Source organism: Anas acuta, chromosome Z (genome assembly GCF_963932015.1).
Source record: "Anas acuta chromosome Z, bAnaAcu1.1, whole genome shotgun sequence".
NCBI lineage: Eukaryota > Metazoa > Chordata > Aves > Anseriformes > Anatidae > Anas > Anas acuta.
Window position 1 is genome coordinate 77,322,416 of NC_089017.1, and position 22,500 is coordinate 77,344,915.

Consider the following 22,500-nt stretch of genomic DNA (forward strand, 5'->3'; position numbering starts at 1 on the left):
TTTTGATTTGACTGTGCTGAGCTTATCACAAAATACACCATATGCCACCAAGTAGAGAAGACCAGTGTTGTGCTTGCTGTTTCTTTCATACACACCATGAAAAATATATGTATATTAAGGTCTGTGTCAATTTAAAGAAATAACAACACGATTCTCATTCTATTTTCTTAATGCAGGAAATGAAAGAGGATGCAATGGAAGCACTTATGGATACTATTGGTGGACCTGAACCTGAACCTGAACCTGAAGATATTACCACTATAGTAGAAGTGTCAGAGGTATAATCTTTCTTTTTTCTTCTCTCTCTCTCTTTTTTTTTTTTTTTTTTTTTTTTTTTTTTTTTTTGGTCCAACAGCTTTCAGAATCTCCCATGGAATCATAGTTCCTTTTTGTTGGGTACTGTACAAATGTGTAAAATAATGGCAAAGCAACTTCCATATCAAAAGCCTAAGGAATGTCTGAGTCCAGTATGATAAGGAAAATAAGAAATTACAAAATCCCAAGTGGATACAGGTAGAATAGAATATAATAAGACAGTCTGCAGTATTAGAGTATTTCATTTTTTGGCTATATAGGCACCTTTCACACGGGGTACAATTTACATTAATCTTTTTTTTTTCCCCGCACATTTTTTTTTTATGACGGATGTTCTACTTTTGAAACTAAATATTGTTGCCTTTGTAACTTGGGCCTTGCCTTTTGCTGTGTCTTCTCAGTCTTTTGTTTTTCTTCCACAATAAGATTTCAACAGTAGCATTATGTTTGCACATTAAATTGCCTTTTAATTTAGTTTTTCAGACTCTGCTTGTAACCCTACTAATCTCGCTTACATTCTCCTGTGTTCACTTACAACTCAAAGCAGGCAAATGACAAGGAAATAGTAGAGAATCAGTTGTTGCTTTAAAAAAAAAAAAAAGGTATAGTTGAAATTTGACACAAAAGTTCGTGTTGTGTTGCAGATTTGGTCAGTTTGGGCCTTCAGATATCTTATTGAATGCACTGCTTAATGATGGGAAAATACAGAATTACATCTTGTATAGTCAGAGTGATATAATCCAGGGAAACCTAAGAACTTTGAACATCCTGAGAAGTCTAAAAGTACTGGCCATGAAGTGACAGTTCTGAGCAGAGCTTTATGGATTTAAAAACAAAACAAAACAAACGACCTTTATTTATGGCATTAATTCTTAAGCCATAATTATTTTACCACAGAAGTTTGATAGGAGTAAATTAAGGAATTTGAATGTCTTCATATATGGAATAGTTTTATCTTGCTAATACTTCTTTAAACATTAGGCTGAGCAATCTTGATAGTGATGTTGAGTGAATTGTGATTTTTCATTTCACTAAATAATATTTTTGTTCTTTTTTTTGTTCTTTTTTTTATTTTTTTCAGGCAAAAGCTAAAGAGAAAAAAGAAAAAAAGGCAGGAGAACGTGATGATACAATACCTCCAGAATACAGGCTAACACCGGAGTTGGTATGTTTTTCTAAACTCCATTGCTTTGTAAATAGTGCAGCTACCTCTGACACTTTCCTTGGTCACAGACAGGGAAAAAAACACGGGGAAAACAAGCAGTAGTAGTATTCAACCAAGATGGCTTTACCATCCTCACAAAAGAAGGGTATGAAACTAGATACAAGAATCACCAAGATGGTAAAGCCAAGGCATATAAACTGTGCCTGGTGGAGCTGTGTGAATGGAGTAGTTTTACCCCTCAATTAGAGGTTTCACAACTGCCCAACTATAGACATTAAGATTTAACCCACTATTAGTACAAGCATGAAAGATTTTCTCTTGTATTCAGAGCGTGCTTTTCTACTGGATTAAATTCTGCTGTTTTGCTATGGAGTTAATTTCTGCTGCATGGTGATACTGATAAGAATTAACAACTTTTTTCAGTTTCTTGGCCCATTTGTACTCTTTTAGCATTATTTTTTTCTTTTGGTTTGTTTTTAAATCTGCTCACCTGGTGATGTAGCAATTCCATTTGTTTAGATGAATGCCTGTTACTATGTCACTGATGCCATCTGGTGTCTCTCATTTATATTATTATTTTGTTCCTGATTATGGAGTATGACACCTTATAACAATGGAAAAATGTCAGTAATACATACTTTCTTCACTTTTAGGATAAAGATGGAAAACCAATATTGCCAAAGCCTGAAGAAAAACCTAAGGTTAGAAAACTGACAATACTTTAGGAGTGTGAATAGATACCCTGTTTTCTCCCCCCTCTGTCATCACTTCTCTGTGCCATTATGTAAGTCTCTTAATCTGCGTGTTTACTTCATTGCACAAAACATGCTAATCTGAAGGGTGAAGTGGAAGCTATTTTTACTGAAATTCATGGACTGTTAATGAAGAGATCATAGTAAGAAATGGATTTAGAGATTGCTAAGGCATTAGAATTATCGAAATGACTGCTAACACAAAGAAAAGCTGTATCAAAGGGTTTGTTTAGGGTATCCTGTAGAAGTACACTGAAGCTGCTGAAGGACACAGAGAGAGTTGAGGCAGGCTTTTCTGTTTTCTTGACAAGTAATCATCAGATGTAAAGTAATACAATTGGAAAAAAAGAATAAAATTTGCAGTCATTTTCCTAATCACAGGGAGCAGCTTGGATTTCATAAAAATTATCTCCGTTGTGGCCTAGAAAGTGCAAAATAGATTGAACAGATTAAAAAGAAAGCTTAAAGGTTACTTGAAAACACACAGGAAGAAAGCAAAAAAAAATAGGAAAAGGAAAGGAACTGAATAGAAATGAAATGAAATATTGTGAATTAAGGAGTGCTGCCAAAATATCAGGGCTAGAATTGGAAAAGTACAGTTAGCAAAAATGAGTGTGAAGGTCAGGACCAATCTGAGTAAGAATGTAACAGTGCATTTGTAACAGAAATGTGTTATTCAAGCTTGAAGTATGGAGGAATGCAAAGGTGGTGACACAAAGACTGTCTCTATAAATTTGTGTCTGTCGCATTATAGACATTCAGCAGTCTGAGTGGGTGATGTTTGAGAGCTGCTCAGAGGGCCACCTGCCAAACATATCATAAGGAAAAAAAAAGAGCAGCTATGCATTGAGGGAACCAGATAGTAATGTAAGGAGACAAGTCCTCTTGTTTCACAGGGAGCATAAGACAAAAGATGTCCAGAAAGAAGTTACAAAAGAGGATGGTAGGAATTAAAGAAGGTTGGTTGATAGTTTGACTGAGATTCAGAGCCAAAGCAAAACAGGAGGTAAGCTCAGAATCATGAGGTCTTATGGCAAAAGAATGAAGGAGTTAGCAGAAGAATAAGTATTCCTTTGCTCTTCTACCCCTGTCAGTCTGAGACACAAGTATCATTGAGTATTTGATGTGTAAGTGAATGCCAGGAGTATCTATCTTGCACTATTGTTCTCTGTAACTAATGTAACGTTCTCTACATTATATGTAACTCTACATTATATGTAATGAATGTAACGTTCTCTACATTATATTCTCTGTTGGCTTTTTATTCTATATTGGCTTTTAATAACAAAGCAACTGACTCATTTTGGAAAAAAAAAAGGTATATACATTTAGTTCCGTGCACTGTGAAATTCATGTTGTTGGATGTGACTGTGAAAGGTTATTTTAGTGCAGGCTACAAAAGTTTGTTTGCTTTCCAAAAAGTTGAAGTATAATTCTTGGAAAAATGCATTAAAAATAGACAGTGAGTCACCCGTAACACGTATGTCCTTTTTTGCAGCCTTTGAGTGAATCTGACCTTGTTGATGAATTTTCAAAAGACTTTGCCTCCCCTGCACAGCCTGCAGAACAATCCAAACCACCGAAGTCCAGCAGCACATCCAAAGTATGTCTCTCTAGTTCACATAAAATCCTGACTGTCAGTTTATTTACAACTGGATGATGCTACTGTTCATTCAAGAAAAAATGTTTCCTTTCCTGTTGCTTTCAGTGCGTTATATCAACTCTGCTTGTAATTTAGTTCTTAATAGAATGATAACTACCTTTAAATTCAGATTTTTTTTCATTATTTTGTACTGTACTTAAAACAAACAAATAAAAAACAGGTATATTTGGGGTTTCTGAGCATATTCAGTAAAATGCAGTGCAACTGTTATCTTTCAGAAATCATCAGCTCCTGAGTCTGCAAAGACTACAAAGGATGAGGTAGTCCCTCGTGCCACAGCCTGCACTGTGCAGTCTTCAGCTCCAGCATCTGTGTCATCAGTGAGTAGTTAGTCTCAGCGGGAGCTAAAGGAAAACTCAGTGCTTTGTTTATGCAACGGTATAGCATATTGTCAAGATAGTTATTTCAGGATGATATACACGTACTCTTCCTCAGTAGAGTTGAGTTATGAAGGATGGGTGCTTGCAAAAAATACAATAGAATCATAGAATAACAGAATGGTTTGGGTTGGAAGGGAGCTGACAGAGCACGCAGTTCCAACCCCCTGCCATGGGAAGGGAAACTTCCCACCAAACCAGGTTGCCCAAAACCCCATCCAGCCTGGCACTGCCAGTGATAGGGCATCCACAGCTTCTCTGGGCAGCCTGGGCCAGTGCCTCACCACCCTCAGAGTCAAGAATTTATTCCTTATACCTAATCTAAACCTACCCTCTTTCAGTTTGTCACTCCATGATAAGGAATCCCTCTTTCCTGCCTTTTCTATAGCCCCCTTTTAGGTACCAGAAGGCTATCTATAAGGTCTCCCTGGATTCTTCTTTTCTCCAGGCTGACCAACCCCAACTATCTCAGCCTGTCTTTGTAGGAGAGATGCCCCAGCCCTTGATCATCCTCATGGCCTCCTCTGGACTCATTCTAATACTTCTGTGTCCTCCTTGTGCTGGGGCCCAGAGCTCCAGGTGGGGTCTCACGAGAGCAGAGCAGAGGGGGACAATCCCCACCATCACCCTGCTGGCCATGCTGCTGTTGGTGCAGCCCAGGATACGGGTGGCTTTCTGGGCTGCAAGCACACTTTTCTGGCTCATGGTGAGCTTCTCATCACCAAACACCCTCAGGTCCTTCTCCTCAGGGCTGCTCTCGATCCATCTTCTGCCCAGCCTGTAGTTGTGCTTGGGATTGCCCCAGCCCAGATGCAGGACCTTGCAGTTGATCTTGTTGAACCCTGTGAGATTCACACAAGCCCACCTCCCAGGCTTGTCAAGGTTCTCCTGGATGGTATCCCTTCCCTCCAGCATGTTGGCAGTGCCACACACACACACAAAGTCTGTAAACTTTATGAGAGTCTCCAACAAAGTTGTTAAGTAGTGCTAGTCCCAATACTGAGCCCTCAGGAACACCACTTGTCACCGGTCTCCAGCTGTACATTGAACCATTGACAACAACTTGAGTGCCACCATCCAGCCAATTCTTTACCCACTGAGTGGTCCATCTACCAAATCCATGTCTCTCCAGCTGAGAGACGAGGACATTGTGCAGGACAGTGTCAAATGCTTTGCACAAGTCCAGGTAGATGATGTCACTTGGTTTTCCCCTATCCACCAATTACGTAACCCCATCGTAGAAAGCCACCAGGTTTGTCAGGCATGATCTGCCTTTAGTGAAGCCATGTTGACTATCATCCCTCACCTCCTTGTTGTCCATGTGCCTTAGCAGAGTTTCCAGGAGGATTTGCTCCATGATCTTGCTTGGCTCAGAGATGTCTGACTGCCCTGTAGCTCCCCAGCTCTTCCTCTTTCCTTTTTTTAAAAAATTGGGGTTATGTTTCCCCTTCAGTCCTGATCTTTTCCTACAGTGGGCAGTTCTTTGTTCCCTCAGTCCCTGCCTTCTGTTACTTGGCTGTGTGACTGGAGCTCTTGCCAGTGAAGACTGAGGGGAAAAAAGTCTTTGAGTACCTCAGCTTTCTCCATATCATGGGTAACCAGGTCCTCTGTTCCCTTCAGCAGAGGGCTCACTTTTTCCCCTTTTTTCTTTTCATCACTACTGTACCTATAGAAGCCTTTCTTGCCCTTGATGTCACTTCCCAAATTTAATTCTGTCAGTGCTTTTGCTCTCCTAACCTGATTCCCAGCTATTTGGACAGTGTCTATGTCCCTCCCAGGCTACCTGTCCTTTCTTCCACCCTCTGTAGGTCTCCTTTTTCTGCTTGAGTTTGTCCAGGAGCTCCTTGTTCATCTATGGAGGCATCCTGGCATTGTTGCCTGACTTCCCCTATGTTGGGATGCATCACTCCTGATCTTGGAGGAGGTGAATATCCTTGAATATCTAACGGCTTTCTTGGGCGGGCCCCTCTGTCCTCCAAGATTTGTCCCATGGTACTCTACTGAGCAGATCCCTGACAAGGGGATTAAAAGCAGGACAGAAAAAAAAAAAAAAAAAAAAGACCCTTTGGAACATTTCAACTGCCTGTGGATCTCTGCAAAGGAGAACTCTATTTACAGAGCAGACACTGATTTGTGTTCCTTTACACAGAATCATAGAATCATTAAGGTTGGAAAAGACCTCCAAGATAATCTGGTCCAACCATCCTCCTATTTACAAATATCATCCACTGAACCATGTTCCTAAGCACCAGGTCCAGCCTTTCCTTAAACACCTCCCAGGGATGGTGACTCTGCCACTTCCCTGGGCAACCCATCATCCCATTCCAATGCCTGACTACTCTTCCTGAGAAGTGATGACTTTACACTGATGCATAGTGTAACTTTTTACCTAAGTTTCAATATGTTTAATACTTGAATAAATTAAGGCAATTGAAATCGGAATCTGGAATGAAAACCAGAATTAGCCGCTACTGAGCAGCTATTAAGCCACACCACAGCAGTCTCAAAAGACATAGTAAGTATACAGCACATATGTATCTGAGATATAAAAATGGTAGAAAAAGTGGAAACATTAAACAGAACACAAGAAAGATAACTCAGAGGACGTTCCCTGCTTAATGGAGTTGTTTCTAATGTTCTTCCTCAGGGAAAAAATGATGTGACATTTATGAATTACAAGACTTTTCAGCCAGACATTTACAGAACACAATTCTAACCTAAAACATGCAATTTTTAATTATTAAAAGGAAAGCCAGAAAAACTGCTTAAAGCATCTTTAAGACAAATGCAGACAAAGCAGATACTGAGAAAGCTGGGCATAAAGCACAATTTAACAAGCTTACCAGCATTCTGTCCTTCAAAGCTTTACATATCAAGTCGAAGCACTGATAATAATTCTTATTGTCCCAAACTTGCCATTAGAAAACAGAAAACTGACATCAGAATAACTTTTCTAAACTTTTTTTTTTTTTGCCTGTCCTCTGCCAACTTCTTTAGAATCCGCATCCTTATCTAGCTGATTTGGTAACTGATGGTATGGTAACCAAATTTTAGCTCTCAGAAGAATATGGGGAAGTGTGATGACTTGAATATAGTACAGCATTTCTGAGGGGAGGCAAGTGTGGAAGCTAGCCAGAGGACTTACAGACCAGCAAAGCAGGATGGAAATTAAGATTTTTCTTGCAGTTTCAAAGCCAGAAGACAAAACAATTTCTTCATAGATTTGGACTGCAAAGTAGGCATGGGAATCAGAGAAACTCTTAATGCCTTCTCTAACAGTATTAGTATGTTTCAACAACTTGTCATAGACTCTGAAAACCCTGAAACAAAATAATGATGGTATTTAAAGATCAGGATTTATATTTATCAACAGGGATGTTTGGAGAAGCCAATTAACAAAGTACATCTTAAAACCCAGCACACTGCTATTAGTCTTTATTTTAATAAAGTTAATCATGGGTACAAATAAAATGATCTAATACAATCTCTAATACAATAAATTGAATAAAGGCATAAAAATCCAATAGTTCAAAGACAATTCATGTTCTTGTACTAAATCCAGCGACTGAGTAATAAACACCTTGAACTCAGCAGGTCCCATGTATGTGGACACAACTGGGAAGGGAAACGTTATAGATTTTTATTTTACTTATCAGATTTTATCTCTAGTAATGCGTGGCTGTCAGTTGTAATGTATAAACAAGTTTCTTCATTTGCTGGTGAATTCCAGGCTAAGAATTATATTTACTATATTGATACTCTTGTAGGTTGGTAACGTGACAGATGAAGCACTGGAAGCCTTGTCCAGTAGCCTAGAAAAGAAGAAACCTGATCCAGAAGAAAAGAAACCTGCTGTGGACAAAGTTAAGGTAGGAAATAATCATGTCTCAAAAATACCCGGTTGATGTACTTATCTTCAGTGTTACTGTATTTCCACAGGCTAAAGAAGTTGGAGATAACATTGTCACTTTTTAAAACAAAATTTACTTGTGAAACCAGTTGCATTCTATTTAGGAAATACTAGTAGGATTTGAATAGTGAGTACATTTTCTTAATCTTTGTGTCTATAACAGTACTCTACTACATTATCTTCCCTCAGCTTCTGGAAACCAAATTTGCTTAGCGTCCTACTGCTGAAACAATACAGAGTTAACATGTGCATCGGAGGTAGTGTGTAATTTAGTCCATTTTCAACAGGAAACATGTTTATGATAAGTTCTTTAAATTAAGGAGAGCATATACAACTTGTTTTTTTTTGTCACTGGTCTTGTTATTTTACCATGGAGCCTAAAGTACATCACTGGAATATGCATACTCCGTCTAAGGGAATGCTGTTTATAGCCACAATCTATTATTTTATTTTTTCATCTTTTACTCAAGTTATTGAGTGTAGCCGCAGAGAAAGGATTTTATAATATGCTGGAACTGTGTCAATAAGAAGTTGTCAAAGTTAGCTTCACTACCTTTTTTTTCCTGCTCATATTCCAATGTAACTTGTATGGGGAGGAGTCCTTTATCAATCTGGCTACTGCATTCTTTATGTAGGCTTCCTTTGAATGCCAATTCAGGTAGCTGTTGAATGCATTTGAAATAAAATCAGGAATTATGACTCAGAAGTACACTGCTATTGCCTGTGCCATTGGCCCGTGCTTGTCTTAACTCTGTTGGTCTTTGTTGTAATAGCTGGATGTAATTCCTCCCACCAGATGCAGGAAGAAACAGGAAGACAAATGAAGCCTTTTTCAAGAAGGCTCTCTGAATTTCCATGATTTTTTTTCATTTGGCGGTGGAATTGAATTAGATTAATTGGAATCAGTAGAATGAAGACACTGAAAGCTTGCTTATGCGTTTCTGTTGAGATGTGGTTATTAAGTTTTTATTCATACTATTTTATTTTGCCTTAAAAGGAGAAAAACAAGCAGGAAGAACACAAAAAACTGGGGGAAGATGAAGAAACAATTCCTCCAGAGTACAGGTTAACAGATGTAAAGGTAATTCACTTACTATGCTATTTTAGTCTTTAGACACCTTTCTTTCTTCAGTGTACATGGTTGATACTGGAACTCTTTCATTTTGAAATGTTTATGTTTACTTCAGGCATTTTTATAATATATAAAAATGGTGTTTTGTAGTTCCTGAATATCTGACATATTTCATTAAATGCCTACATAGGCACAGAAATGGTTCAAATGCAAGTACCTACATATGAGTAATTTTGTCTGAGATTAGTTCCCTGAGTCTTTCATTATTTTTTTGTGCTGTAGAATTTAATAAATTGTGATTAGTTACAGCTGCTGTTCAAAAAAAAAAAAAAAAAGGCAAACCAACAAGCTTCAAGTTGGTATTTTTACAGACATCGCCATATAACTCACTTGACATAAATGGGTTACTTAGTTATAGCCAGGACTTGCACAACACCTGCCACAAATGCCAGTGTGAGAAGACATGGCCTTCCTGGACTCTGCGTCCAGCAATATTGCTATAAATCTGGAAGGTGGGGTTTTTACTTAATTCTGTTACTTCCATGGCAATTGAAGCACAAAACAGGGAGGCTCAGTATCCAACACACATCACTTTTAAGCAGTCATTATGTTTTTAAGTTACAGGAGTTTTTTTGTGTTTTTTTTTTTTTTTTTTTAAATGACACTTCGGATAACAGTAGAAAATGCTAGAGGTTACTGGTTAGATCATTTCTTATTCCTTGTATATAGTGCTATCTGTCATTAAGTCGGTTCTCTCAGAGTACTTACATTGCATTGTCATTTAAGGACTACTTGGATTAATGCAAGAGCATTTTTCTTTTGTAGGGTAAAGATGGAAAACCACTGCCACTGAAACCTGAAAAAGAGTTCCAGGTAAAAAAAAAAAAAGTGAATATATATGTATTTGGAATGCTGCACTAATTAATTAATTTTAAAATGGAGATATACTGTTACCTGATGACATTTTTTTTCTCTTTTCAATGATAGCCGATGAGTGAAAATGATTTGTTAGAGGGTTTGACGCAAGGTTTTTCCTGTTCTCCAGCACAATCTGCACCACTACCTACACCAAGTGTAAAAAAGGCGAGTATATTTGTTTTCTGAATATGTTCTATTTTCATGTAATTTCAGTAACCCTGAGGTTTTTGAGTTCCCTTAAATTTTACATAAACATTCTTGAATAAATATTTTAATTTTGTTGCAATAAAATAATAGAACAGAGAGCAGGACTGTAATAATAACAATTTAAAAAACAAAACAACAAAAACACACCTAGGTAAATTAGCTACTATGTAGTGCTATGTACTATGTAGTGCTTGAACTTTTAAAAATGTTACTTAGAGATGTAGATGGTCTTGGTGAAATCTTAGTTCCTCTGAAGTTCTACACAACTTGCCTTTGACTTAGCTGTGCCAGCTGTGTCAAGCTGTGGGTTTGACTCGGTAGTTGAGATGCAAGACTGAACACGAACAAACTGAGATGCAAAACGCCTGCACTGTGCTTCTCAGGAAGGGGTTTCAATCTGAAATAAGTTGAGCTTCAAAGTAAAATAAAGTCCTTGAAATAAACTGGAGGCACTGCATTTCAAATGCATGGATTTTGATTATTTTTCTCTTAATTTCTCTCTATTAGTAACAATGCTGTGTCTTGTTTCAGAAAACCAAGGAGGGTAAAAAGCCTGGTGATTCCTCAGATGTTATCTCTGCTGCTACAGTTCCCTCAGTGCACTCAACAGCTTCTCTACCTTCAACATCAGTAAGCAGCATTTTCTCTAGATACTTATTTCAAAGAAAGGAAAGTCTGAAGAGAGAGTGTGATGAGGACAGTTGCACAAATATAGACTGTTGCAAAGTTAAATGATTTATTGTAAATACTGGTTATTGAGGGGAAGGAAGATGTTTCCTCTGGAGAAAAAGTTTGAGGTTTTATTGATTCTTCATCTTCAACGGAATGTGAAGACTGTTCTGTCAATTTCGTCTTAATATCGCTTAATGTTGTATTTCAGGCTGCTTTTGAAAACTCCTTGCCTGCACTTGGAAAAGGAGGTGCCCAATCCTGTGCTGATTCCTCCAGAATTACAGAGGACATTAGCGGATTTGTGCATTTCATTTCTATGGGTAGATGCAGATAGTTAGCTATGTGCAAGTGGTTCCATTTTTAGTCTTGGGCTTTTAAGTGAGCCACATCGTTCTTTTTCTAGTTAGATAATAACAACATTGCAAATATTAATAGTGTGGTCATCATCATAGTGGCAAAGTCATCTTTTAGGCCTGAAAATAAAGGAATTCAAGGTCACTGAAACCACAAGCAGTTCTATGGCCTCCTCTGAATACCGTTTTTATGTAGTTCCATTGAGCAGTAATGTTGCACGTCTCTACCTTTTTCCATCTTGATTCGTGCAATGAGAGCTCCCTCTACTGTTCTGAAAATTAAATTTAAAGCTCTTCCTACCTGCGACATTAAAGATTTTTTTTTCTGGGCAGTGTTTGAACAAAAGTCCTATGAATTAGCAAAAGACCATATATATTGTGACGATAAAATGTTAATAAGTTTTAATTCAGATTTACACTTGCAGATTTACAACTAATCTGCAGTGATAATGATGTTTGCAAAATGAGTAACAGCTACAAAACCAAAACAAACAAAAAAAAACACAAAACAGTATTTTAACTGTTCTCATTAGGTCAGTTTTGTAACAAAACAAAGCCATTCAAATCAGTTCTGTAACCCCTACTTCAAATTGTGTGCTCGTAGGTCTAAATATTCAGGTATCTTTTGTTATTACTACATTGCAATTAGAAAGGAAGAGCTAACCATTGTTCACTGAAGTTGTTGGTTCGTTAGTTAGTATTTATATTAGTTTGAAAAAATCTTTTTACAGCAGATTTGCTTTCACAAACATATTTATATTTTATTAGGCAGGAAAAGAGATGGATGAAGCCTTGGATCTCCTGTCTGATTCCTTGGGACAGAGAGAACCTGACCCTGATGAGAACAAACCAGTTGTGGATAAAGTAAAGGTAACAAAAAACATTCTGAAATTTTGCTGGCTGAAAACAGTTGAGAAATTTACCTTATTTCTTAAAGATTTTTTAAGAATATAGAATATTGAAATGCTTCTTATATACTCATATGGGTATATGGCTTATGATTTTCAGATGCAGGAGGAAGGTTACTAGGGAAAAAAAAAACACACTGATGTTGTCATTTAGGCAAATTAACCATTCGTGTTTTTTTTTTTTTTGATTTTTGTGAAAAAATGTTGAATTGTACACTTCAGTGTACAGTTCAGTGTAATTAACTCCAAACTTTGGAGTTAATTGCTGAAATATTACAGGAAATTTGCAGTAATTTGACTTCAGTGCCTTTTACTGTCGTTATTTATTTTTCAAGTTTTTCCTCTGACATTTGTTTCTAAAATTAATTTTGTGGCTTTCTTTTTGTCAAACTTGATTGTCTTTTATAACCCAACAGGCATCAAGTTCATCAATGGACATGTTCGTTTAATCAGTTTTGTTTTTCTGCTTGTTTGTTTCTGATTGATTTGACTTCATTTGGTCTCCCTTCTGTCTTTTTTCATTTAATTGTGTAAAAGCCTTTCTGCTAATAAGGAAATCCCATGCATCTCTGCATAATAATGACAGTCACAGTAAACTGAAATACTTAAAGGATTGTTACTGGGGTAAAATCACCATATGCTGCCAATGAATAAATTTAGCAGGAAATTAGGTTTCTAATCTAAGTTGAGGCCCCAGTGTGGTGGTGATTGGCTGCCTAATGGAGGTTACAGTCTGGTTAGTGTTGTCCCTTGTCATAGGAAGGTGGTGAGTGCCTGATATTTGAGACTTCTGCAACTCCTGTGCTTCAGTGGTAACAGAGGTGTAAAAGCTCAGCTTTCATGTGGTGGTGGTTTTTTTGTTTGTTTTTTTTTTTAAGGCATAGAAAATGTTCATACCAGATTGTACTTCTTCAAAAAAAAAAAAAAAAAAAAAAAGAGGAGTTCCTTAATATTTTCATTTACAAATACAAAAAAAAAATTCTTCATCCCTGTGCTTAAAAGCTATTTGCGTCTAAACCAACTGTTGTACTTGGCATGGTATACTTAACAGGGCTTGAAGAATTATAGATGGAAAAATAACCTTAGTGGAACTGCTTCCAACCTTGATGTGTTTTTTTGGAGCTTGTGGTGTCGTGTCTTGTAGTTATGTTGTATTCAAAAATGACTCTGGCTCCTAAGCCTGATAAGAAGCATAGGCCAGGTGTTGTGTGGGCAAGTGCTCTGGGTTATGCTATAAAGGTACACAGAGGCATGGCTCAGGTATTATAAGAATATAAGAATATATTACAAGCTGCGCCAGCAGGGGGTTCAGACCAGACATCAAGAAAAATTTCTTTATTGTGAGGGTGGTCAGACACTGAAACAGGCTTCCTAGAGAGGTCGTTGCTGCCCCATGCCTGTCAGTGTTCAAGAAGTGTTTAGGCAATGAACTCATATATATGCCTTAACTTTTGGCTAGCCCTGAAGTGGTCAGGCAGTTGGACTTGATCTTTGAAGGTCCCTTCCAACTAAACTATTACGTTCAATGCTGTAATTTGGCATAACTCTTTTCTTTATGTTGGGATGCTGCTGCATATATGCATGTTTAACTTGCTAAATGTCTGCACCTCTTGAGAGCTGGTAATCTTAAACTTTCAGGCATGAAACACGCTTCTTGGTGAAATGAACATATTGGTCTCTTTCCAGTAGTTCTGAAATTTTAAATTCGAAAAAGGCAACTGTCCTCATAATTTTTTATAATGAAAACTCCAACGTACTGTTTTCTAATGTTTCTAATATTTGTCAAGCTAATTGGGCAAATACCATATTGGTCAAACTGTTAAATGATGCACAATATACAACTAACTATGCATTAAGTATGCAGTTGCATATTAAAACCTCAAAGTAGCAACAAAAGAGCTAAATATTAAAGTTGTTTAAAATTAAATGCTTTCAGGAAAAGTCTAAATCTGAACACAGAGACAAACTTGGAGAAAGAGATGATACTATCCCACCTGACTACCGAGAACTTCTGGAGTCAGGTGACCAGGTAAGGAAAAACTCCATTAATTTTTATTTAATTACCTCACTGCAACACTAGAAATTTGTGCATACGTGCCAGTCTCCCTGTGAAATTACAGGGAGAACAGTGAAACTGGGTAAGGGAGTGTGTGCGCTATATTTATTAAGGTCCAATACATAAATACTCTCTTCTTAGAGAAGCTGTATATATCTGTGCGTGCATTTGATTAAAAACAAACAAACAAACAAAAACCAAACAAGTAAACAAAAACAACCTAAGGTGTGTACGTGTTTTTTTTTTTTAACTTTTTAGAATTGGACACTGAACAAATAACAAATAAGTCATTTTAACCACCTAATAGCAGTCAACATCATGGAGGTATGGCAGTACAGGTTTCAGTTATCCTGTCTCATTTTCTTAGGTATTCCAGAAAACTAGGCAACCAAAAAAAAGGTGTCACCTTTTAAGAAGCTTGGTTTATATTCTCCCACAAACAGGAGCTACTTACAAACCATAGGTAAAAATGCCTATTCCTTCCGAGCAGCTTCATGTTTAAGGACAAAGAATATATACAAGTATAACCTTCATGGTATACATGTATACCTGAAGCCCTGTGGAACTGACATTCACTGACCACTCTAACAGGCATTCGGTCATTTCTAGATCAAAAAACTATTTTTCCAGTAGACTACAAAGACAGACAAAATTGCAGACATAGTCAAGTAACAGAGCATGAAAATACATTGTGAACTGGATTGAACACACAGCTTAAGTAATAAAGAAATCAGTACGGAATGGTTCAACTTTCATGGTGATCTGAAAGTTCCCTATTTAATATGTGTAAAAACACGTGATATATCATTAAACTAATCTGACCAGATCAAAATGAGAATAAATTTTTTATTATTTCCAAGGGTAAACCTGTAAAGCCAACTCCAAAGGATGCTTTGAAACACAAAAAAGAAAAGGTAAAATTTGTTCTCTTTTTGTTCTTAGTTTGTTTTGTGCTCTGATTTTTTTTTTTTGAAGCAGTGTCAATTGAAGGCTTGAAGTTTGCATTATTGCAAACTCCATAAATGCTATTGAATGCAGTAGGTAATAATAAAGCTTTTTTACCTACTCAAATGGGTAATAGTAATTTTTTTTACCTATTTAAAATAGGTGTACACAGTAAAACTTTTCTTAAAAGTAACTATTCGTAATAAATGGGCAACTGTGCTATTAATGCTAATGTCCAATATTCAAAGACTTTGTGTAGTTTGGAAAGATCAAATACAGATGTCTCTGTTCTGACATATGTTTAGAGTTAAGATATATAGATATTTAAATAAAAGGATAGTTAAGCCAGTCTTAAATGCCCGAAACATTAATTTGGCTGTCAGAAAGTAGTGCATATTGTATGACTTCAGAATTAACGTTATTGCAGAAGCCTACAGATGAGTCTGCAGCTATCGATGCTCTATCAGGTGACTTTGATACTTCTGCAAATGCTCCTGCCACACCACAGCACTCAAAGGTAGGACATTTACTGCTAATAACTTGCAAAATAAATAGTTTTCCACTACTTAGTAAAAGTTTTATTTGCCGTAGCTCAGGTTTGGAGTTATCCTCTTTGGAATGTGCTGTCAAAATTTAATGATCGTCTTACTATTATAAGGAAGTTTGATGTGTCTTCCTGAGTACTAAAGGAAGGAGGCAGGCTTGGGGTACTTGGTGTCTTTTAGAGAAGTAAGACATGCTTGGAGAAGTGATTTAAGCAAAGAATTCTGTTTTGTATAAATTCAAGTGTCAAAAAAAATATGTAGAGAAATCTGTGTTTAATATGGCATGCACTATCTATAAATGGTTGTAGGCTGGAAATGAGAGAACAGTTCAAGATGGTTTTCAGAGAAATACTAGGATTAGAAAAGAGTTTTAGGTATGTTAGGGAAAATTGTATCACCAAGAAGAAAGAAGAAGGAATGGACTGAAGAGGTTTTGTAATGATAAACGTAGTATTTGTCATAGAATCATTTTAAATACCTGTCAGACTTTTCCCAGAGAAGTGCTGCAAATGTGAGCCTATATGAAGTGAGGTAGCAGTGGTAGTGGCATGAATTTGGAGGTCCACCAACATGAGGATGGTGCTATAGTTGGTAGAGATGAGTGAGAAAGGATGGTTGTGCTGGTAAAGAGTATGAAGAAGGAGACAGATTTGATTGATAAGAAGCAAGACTGAGGCTTATTTTCTGCTTGCTCTCCATCATCCTTAACCTGGCATTTGCTACCTTGAGCTTGGACAGAGGAAGATGACTTGAATGGCTGTGAGACATCCACTGTGCCTGCTGTCACAGGGGAGGAATCTACAATTATCTTACAAGATTCCTTGGTAGGGGAGTTACTGGGGCAATTGGCAGGATGTTGGAGCTGAAGTCCTGGACTCCTTGTTTTCCACAAGTGCTCAAACTGTAGTTAAGAATCAGTAACCAACTCTTTTTAGCCATTTGTTCTCTTACATTGTATGTGACATGCATGTTCTATCATAGGCACTGGTCCCTCGCCTCCTGACAGAGGCAATGGTGAACAATTTTTTGAATGGTGAAATTTTGTACCCAGATGGTTAAACCAGCTGCAGTTGTCTCTAATCTGCTGCTAACCTCTGCCTCTCTGTCCCTGCCTTTTTCCTGCAGTAGTGACTTGCCTGCTTCCAGCAAGGAAAAGGAAAAAATAAAATAAATCACAAGATAAATGAAGCTTGAATTTAATACATCTTTGAGCAAGCCAGTCTATTAGTAGTGAAAAATTAAATCTCTTGGACAGATAGAGCTGTGGAAGCATAACCAATTCCCAAGGGAAATTCTGCACCAGCACCCTAAGCTTACACTAGTTGCTAGTGTACCTACATGTACTTACTAAGAGTGTATTTTAAGTTTGTTCATACTTAAAATGTTGCTTACATTCATCTGTGCTTCTATGCTTGAGTTTGTTTCCCCAGGGTGGGATTAAGGGGAGGAAGAAGCCTTGAAAGGAAAAGTTCAAATCAGATTTAACTCCTGGGAGAAGGTAGCTGTTTCTAAATCTCTCTCCTGATCGTTGCAGAGTGGCAAAAGTTTGCATAGTCATCCAGTCCCCATAGAAAAATGTATGTCTTTTATCTTCTGGTTGGCGGGGATTCCAGCCTTTCCCAGGGTGCCCACGTATTACAAGGAATGTAATTAAAGGACTTACTACAAGTGTTGAAGTGTTGCTGCCTGGGAGTATTTGAAGACTGTATAAGAAATTGATTTGTCCATATCAACTCTCCCGCAACGTGTTCTGTTAACCTTCTCCTCAAGAGGGGGACAAATTCTGAAGAGTTTACCTTGACACTGCATCCTGAGACAGCTTATTGAGGACTAACTCCCAGATTCCCCATGGGAAGGTAGTTCTGAAAGGCAGTGGAGTCCAGGAAGGATGGACCTTTTTTGAGAACAAAGCAAAATACATGGGAACTGGCCATCCCAGTGTGCCAACAGCTGAGCCAGCAGGGGAGAAGACCAGCCTGGCTGAACAGAGCTTCCTAACAAGCTCAGGAAGAAAAAAGTTTGTGGACTCTGAAAGAAGTGGCAGGCAACTTCAGAGAGTTATAGAGCTGATGCTAAATTGTGCAGGGACATACAGAAGAGTTAAAGCTCACCTAGAATTCAGGTTGGCTAGTGCAGTAAAAGACATCCAAAATGCTTTTATAAATACATTACCAGAAAAAGGAAGACTGAGTAGAATCTCCATCCTTTGTTGGATGTGAGGGGAAACATAGTGACGAAAGATGAAGAAAATGATAATATAATTAATGCCTTTTTTTGCCTCAGTCTGTATTAGTAAAGCCAATGATTCTCAGGGTACCAACCCTGGGAGTGGGAAGGTTGTGATGGGGAGTGAGATGGAGCCCCTGTAATCCCATGGGAAACTGCAAGGTGCCTCCTACATGTTCTGGACAATTCACCCAAAGGTACTGAACGAGATGGTTGAAGTGCACACCAAGTCACTTTCAATAATTTACCAGCAACTCTGGCTAGCCAGGGAGGCCCTAGTTGACTGGAGGCTGGCAGACATGCCTCCAGGTGATAGGAAGGGCTGGAAGGACTTTCCAGGGAGTTACAGGCCTGACCTTGGTATCAGGACAGGTTACGGAGCAGGTAATCCTGAGTGCTGTGACACGGCACCTGTGGGACAGCATTCAACACGGATCTGAATTCCAGCTTTATGTGGATTAAGACAGTAGTTGTATGTATGCATCTTGTATCCATACACTAAAAATAATGTGTTATGACAAATGTCCAAGTAGGAGTCATCAATTATCTGATCTGTTTGTAATTGTAATTTTTTTTTTCTTTGGAGTGTAGGACAAAAGTGGAAAGGAAACCATCACCACTAAACCAGCACCAAAGGAAGAAAGAAAACCCAAGGATCCTAAAACGGTAGAAATATATTAAAATATGAACAGTCAATGTTAACAGACACTGTAGTTGAGAAAGACAAACAGATGAAATTTAGATTTATATGACATAATAGCACTCTGGGGAGAATTATGAGCACTATGTCCAATTTGGGACATTTATGTTAGTGTGCACATATAAGAGAGAAGCACCTGCCTATTTCAAGGGAGGTTTTGGATAAATGGGGACTAAAACCATCATTATTTTGAACTGAATACATTCTTGTACAGTGGGGTCAGTGTATGTTCCACAGTATGCTTATTCCCATATTTGCTATCTAAAACTCGGACTTCACTGTAACTGCCTCTGGATCCCTATCACTTCTCTCATTTACCTCTTTATTCTGCAGTGGTTTCTCACCTCTTTCCATTTCTTCATCTTTTTGATTTCTAAAACCCAATGTTCTGCACTCAGCATAAGAGGTGCTCCCCAATGAGCATAAACAAAAAATGCTAATACTGGAGTATCGTGTCAATTTCAAATAACAGAATTCTGAAAGTTATTAGAATGTATTCTTTCAACTACATGTCCTTTACTCAAATTTTTATAATTTATTTTAAAAAATGAATGAAATTAAAGCTTACATATATTTGTAATTATGCAGAATGAATCTGTGGAAAAAGGAAAGCAGTTGTTTCTATAATTTAAAAAAAAAGGGAAGGGATTTAGGTAATGATCAAACTTCTTACATCAAGTTGTTCTTTCATAGAATATGTGCGCATAGATGTCTGAATCAGATAGTAACATCTATCCTGGAAATTTTGTTTTATAAACTTTAAGTGATGGGATTTTTGTTTACTGTGGAGTGGCTATTACTTACTTTTGTGTAGTAACATAAAAGTTTTCAGTTTAAAATTGGAAGGACTTTAACTCCTCTTCAGAAGGATGTGTTGTTTTTTTAAGGTTCTTTATAGTGACTGGATTACTTAAATTCATTTAAAAAGAAGTTGAGAAATAAGGAATGAAGATGTCAGCCATGGATCTTGTTATCTGAAATAAAGGGACAGAAGAAAAATGGATATATACCATAGAATATACAAATATTCTTTTTGAAAAATCTGAATTTCAAATGCAGATTGTATTTACATCTGAACTATAATTTCTGATGATATCTGTCACTGCTTTATTTCAATTTTAGCTTAGTTTAGTTTCTTACTATCTCTTACTTCTCTTGCTCTTATGTAGGCAAAGGGACGGTCCTCCAGCAGCAAATCTGAGAAGCAGAAAACAAGCTAAACGTTAACGTTACTGGGTGAGATTTCTTATCTGTTCTCTGAGCTACCATAAAGATAACTCTCGCTAGTGTTACTAAAGCTAAATTCTATAACAGTCTTAACTAAAACCAAGATGTGTGTAGAGAAACTCTTACAGAAAACACTTGGAATAACTTTGAACTTCAATACATAATCCTATGCAGAAAAGGCGTAACTATTTTTTTCATCCTTTGTCCCTACCATTTGTACAAAATTACCTTCTGTAGCTAAATTTATCTAAATAGAGGTAATTTTAAGAATTACAAAGCATTGCATACTGCTTCCCTACTAAGACCTTTTACATAGAATTTATATAGACCAAGCTCATTTCAACTGGTTGTTTTTGTCTTTAGGACAGTGAGGTTATGTCTCCACCAGGCTAATTTTGGAACAGCATCCAGAACACATTAAAAAAAAAAAAAGCTCACAGCTATGCTGACAGGTATAGCAGGTCTCAGTGTTCTGTTCTTGATTTTCCTGGCACAAATACAGCCTCGTTCAGTGCACATGTTCCACTGCCACTGTGTACTTCTTTTTGTTCAGCTTGATCACACCTATCATGCAAATAATTAGTCTTTCCTCATCACCTTTAGTTCGTGAAAGTATCATAACCACACTGATGCCTGATACAAGTCCTTTAGGCAAGAGAGTTTAATGGGGTGTGCAGGAGAAAGCTAAAGGCGCACCTAAAGTATGTCTCCATTCATCTGAATACTAGCCAGGAGGGCTCTAATTCCAGCCTTCTGAGTCACGTGCAGAGGAGCTGCTGCCCCCTGTCTTGAGAGGCAGATTTGGTTCATAAGAGAGCATCGGTAATTAGATGGAGCTAAATCCAGTCGGAAGGTTTAGGGAAGACCAAGATGCATCATTGCTTCGTATCAGCAGTGAACTGCCAATCTTACTGCAGTATCACTTTTGGAAAAATTATCTCCTCTCTTTTGATATTTCTTCTTCCTGGATTTATTTCTGTCACTAGATATTTGTTTCTCATTATCCTTCGCAGATTTAATTTGCATTTTTTCCCAAGTTAATATTCTTAACTCTTTCATTTCTTTTTTTCCTCCCCCTCAGGATCTTGACACTTGATGTGAAAAGACTTCTTTTTATTGGGGATAATTATTGCTGAAGAACAAAGCTGATGCAAAAAGCATGTAGCTATTCTAGATGTTTTTTGTACAGTGGTATTTTCTGGACTTCTTTCATGTTTTCTGTTTTTCCAGCAGTAGATTAAGATTTTTTTTCCTAGCTTTTCACTTTACTGTATTGATATACTTTTTTTTTTTGTAATTTTCTTCACATCTCAGTGGGAAAGGATGCTTTATATTTGTAAGAAATATATTTCAGAACCTAATAGCAAAGCCAAAAAAAATGCAGACTTTTGCACATAATCTCCACATAGTGCCTCTAAATCTCCCAAGAAGTCTCATGTGCTAGCATTTTTAGCATTGCAGTGAATATATTAAGCATTCTGGAATATAATGAGCTTTAGTTATCATCAACCCACCTCAGCATGGCTGTATACAGTCTTTCCTAAGTTCTTGGTAAGAAACCAGAGGTAAGCTGTGGTTATCCAAAGGACAAAAAAAACCTGGGGATTAACTGCTTCATCTAGTGCATTCTAATAATAAAGCAGGTATTTTTGATGATGCCTTAGCTGCTGTTAAAACAACTGCAAAACGACACCGATAAGGATTTTTTTTTTATTTCCAACTGCATCTGTACTGCTCTTGTATAATTTCAGAAGTCTCCTGGACTGAAAAGATAAAAATTTGCTGTGTACCACTGACACCATTATCATCACAGAACAGAAAAATAAAGTACATAAGCCTTAGCAGATATTAAGAGAAATTCAGGTTGGAAGACGGATGTTTTTGTGTTTGCTTTTTTTTCATTATTTCTAGTCCTTACTTCTGTTCCTCATACTCCAGAAGGGACTGCAGAAATAAAACAAAAAATTAATGCAGTAAGGAGCATTGTATTCACCTGGTCTTCAAGATAACAGGCAAGAGCGGGCCTCTAGTATGTCTGTTACAGGTAGAGCTTTTGGGACCTAGGTGTGCCAAGTTCTTCCATTTGTTTTCCTCTGTCTTCATAATAATTAAAACATCTTTTACACATCCTACACACATACTGCTTCACCATTAGTTTACAGAGGAAGATCATACTAGGGCCAATATTTGTAATGATTCCAATAGCTGATTCTAGAATGTAGTGTGGCAGACAGGTGGCCTTGAGATTTATGTTGGAGGATAAACAATTTTGACTCTACTTAACAATCTGTACTGAGAACCTGTGTCACACTAATAAAGTTTTTAAGAATGCACTCTGATGTTTGTAACTTTTTTGTTTACTACAGCTGTTAATGTGAACAGATACAGGAAGGCGAAAGAAAGCTCAGAAATTGGCCTGTTAAAACTGAATCTACTGTGTTTAAAAAACATTGGCAAAATACTTGTCAGAGGTGCTTTATGAATCCCCC

The 22,500-nt window shown here is 37.3% G+C and overlaps 1 protein-coding gene across 15 annotated transcripts in view; it reads left to right on the forward strand.

The window, feature by feature from the left end:
- The window catches only part of CAST (calpastatin), a 60,302-nt gene extending 37,958 nt beyond the window's left edge, over window positions 1–22,344 (forward strand). For 10 of the 15 annotated variants that reach the window (XM_068667829.1, XM_068667838.1, XM_068667832.1 and 7 more), the window contains 17 exons: window positions 177–278; window positions 1,397–1,480; window positions 2,134–2,181; window positions 3,731–3,835; window positions 4,114–4,215; window positions 8,040–8,141; window positions 9,180–9,263; window positions 10,080–10,127; window positions 10,242–10,337; window positions 10,911–11,009; window positions 12,173–12,274; window positions 14,249–14,341; window positions 15,229–15,282; window positions 15,741–15,830; window positions 18,671–18,750; window positions 19,954–20,020; window positions 21,093–22,344. In XM_068667829.1, coding sequence (XP_068523930.1) covers window positions 177–278; window positions 1,397–1,480; window positions 2,134–2,181; window positions 3,731–3,835; window positions 4,114–4,215; window positions 8,040–8,141; window positions 9,180–9,263; window positions 10,080–10,127; window positions 10,242–10,337; window positions 10,911–11,009; window positions 12,173–12,274; window positions 14,249–14,341; window positions 15,229–15,282; window positions 15,741–15,830; window positions 18,671–18,750; window positions 19,954–20,011 — 1,347 coding nt within the window. In that variant the 3' untranslated portion in view covers window positions 20,012–20,020; window positions 21,093–22,344. The remainder of the gene's footprint in view (window positions 1–176; window positions 279–1,396; window positions 1,481–2,133; window positions 2,182–3,730; window positions 3,836–4,113; window positions 4,216–8,039; window positions 8,142–9,179; window positions 9,264–10,079; window positions 10,128–10,241; window positions 10,338–10,910; window positions 11,010–12,172; window positions 12,275–14,248; window positions 14,342–15,228; window positions 15,283–15,740; window positions 15,831–18,670; window positions 18,751–19,953; window positions 20,021–21,092) is intronic. The other 5 variants (XM_068667830.1, XM_068667831.1, XM_068667833.1 and 2 more) reach the window with 5 other exon arrangements.
- Window positions 22,345–22,500: the final 156 nt, after the last annotated feature.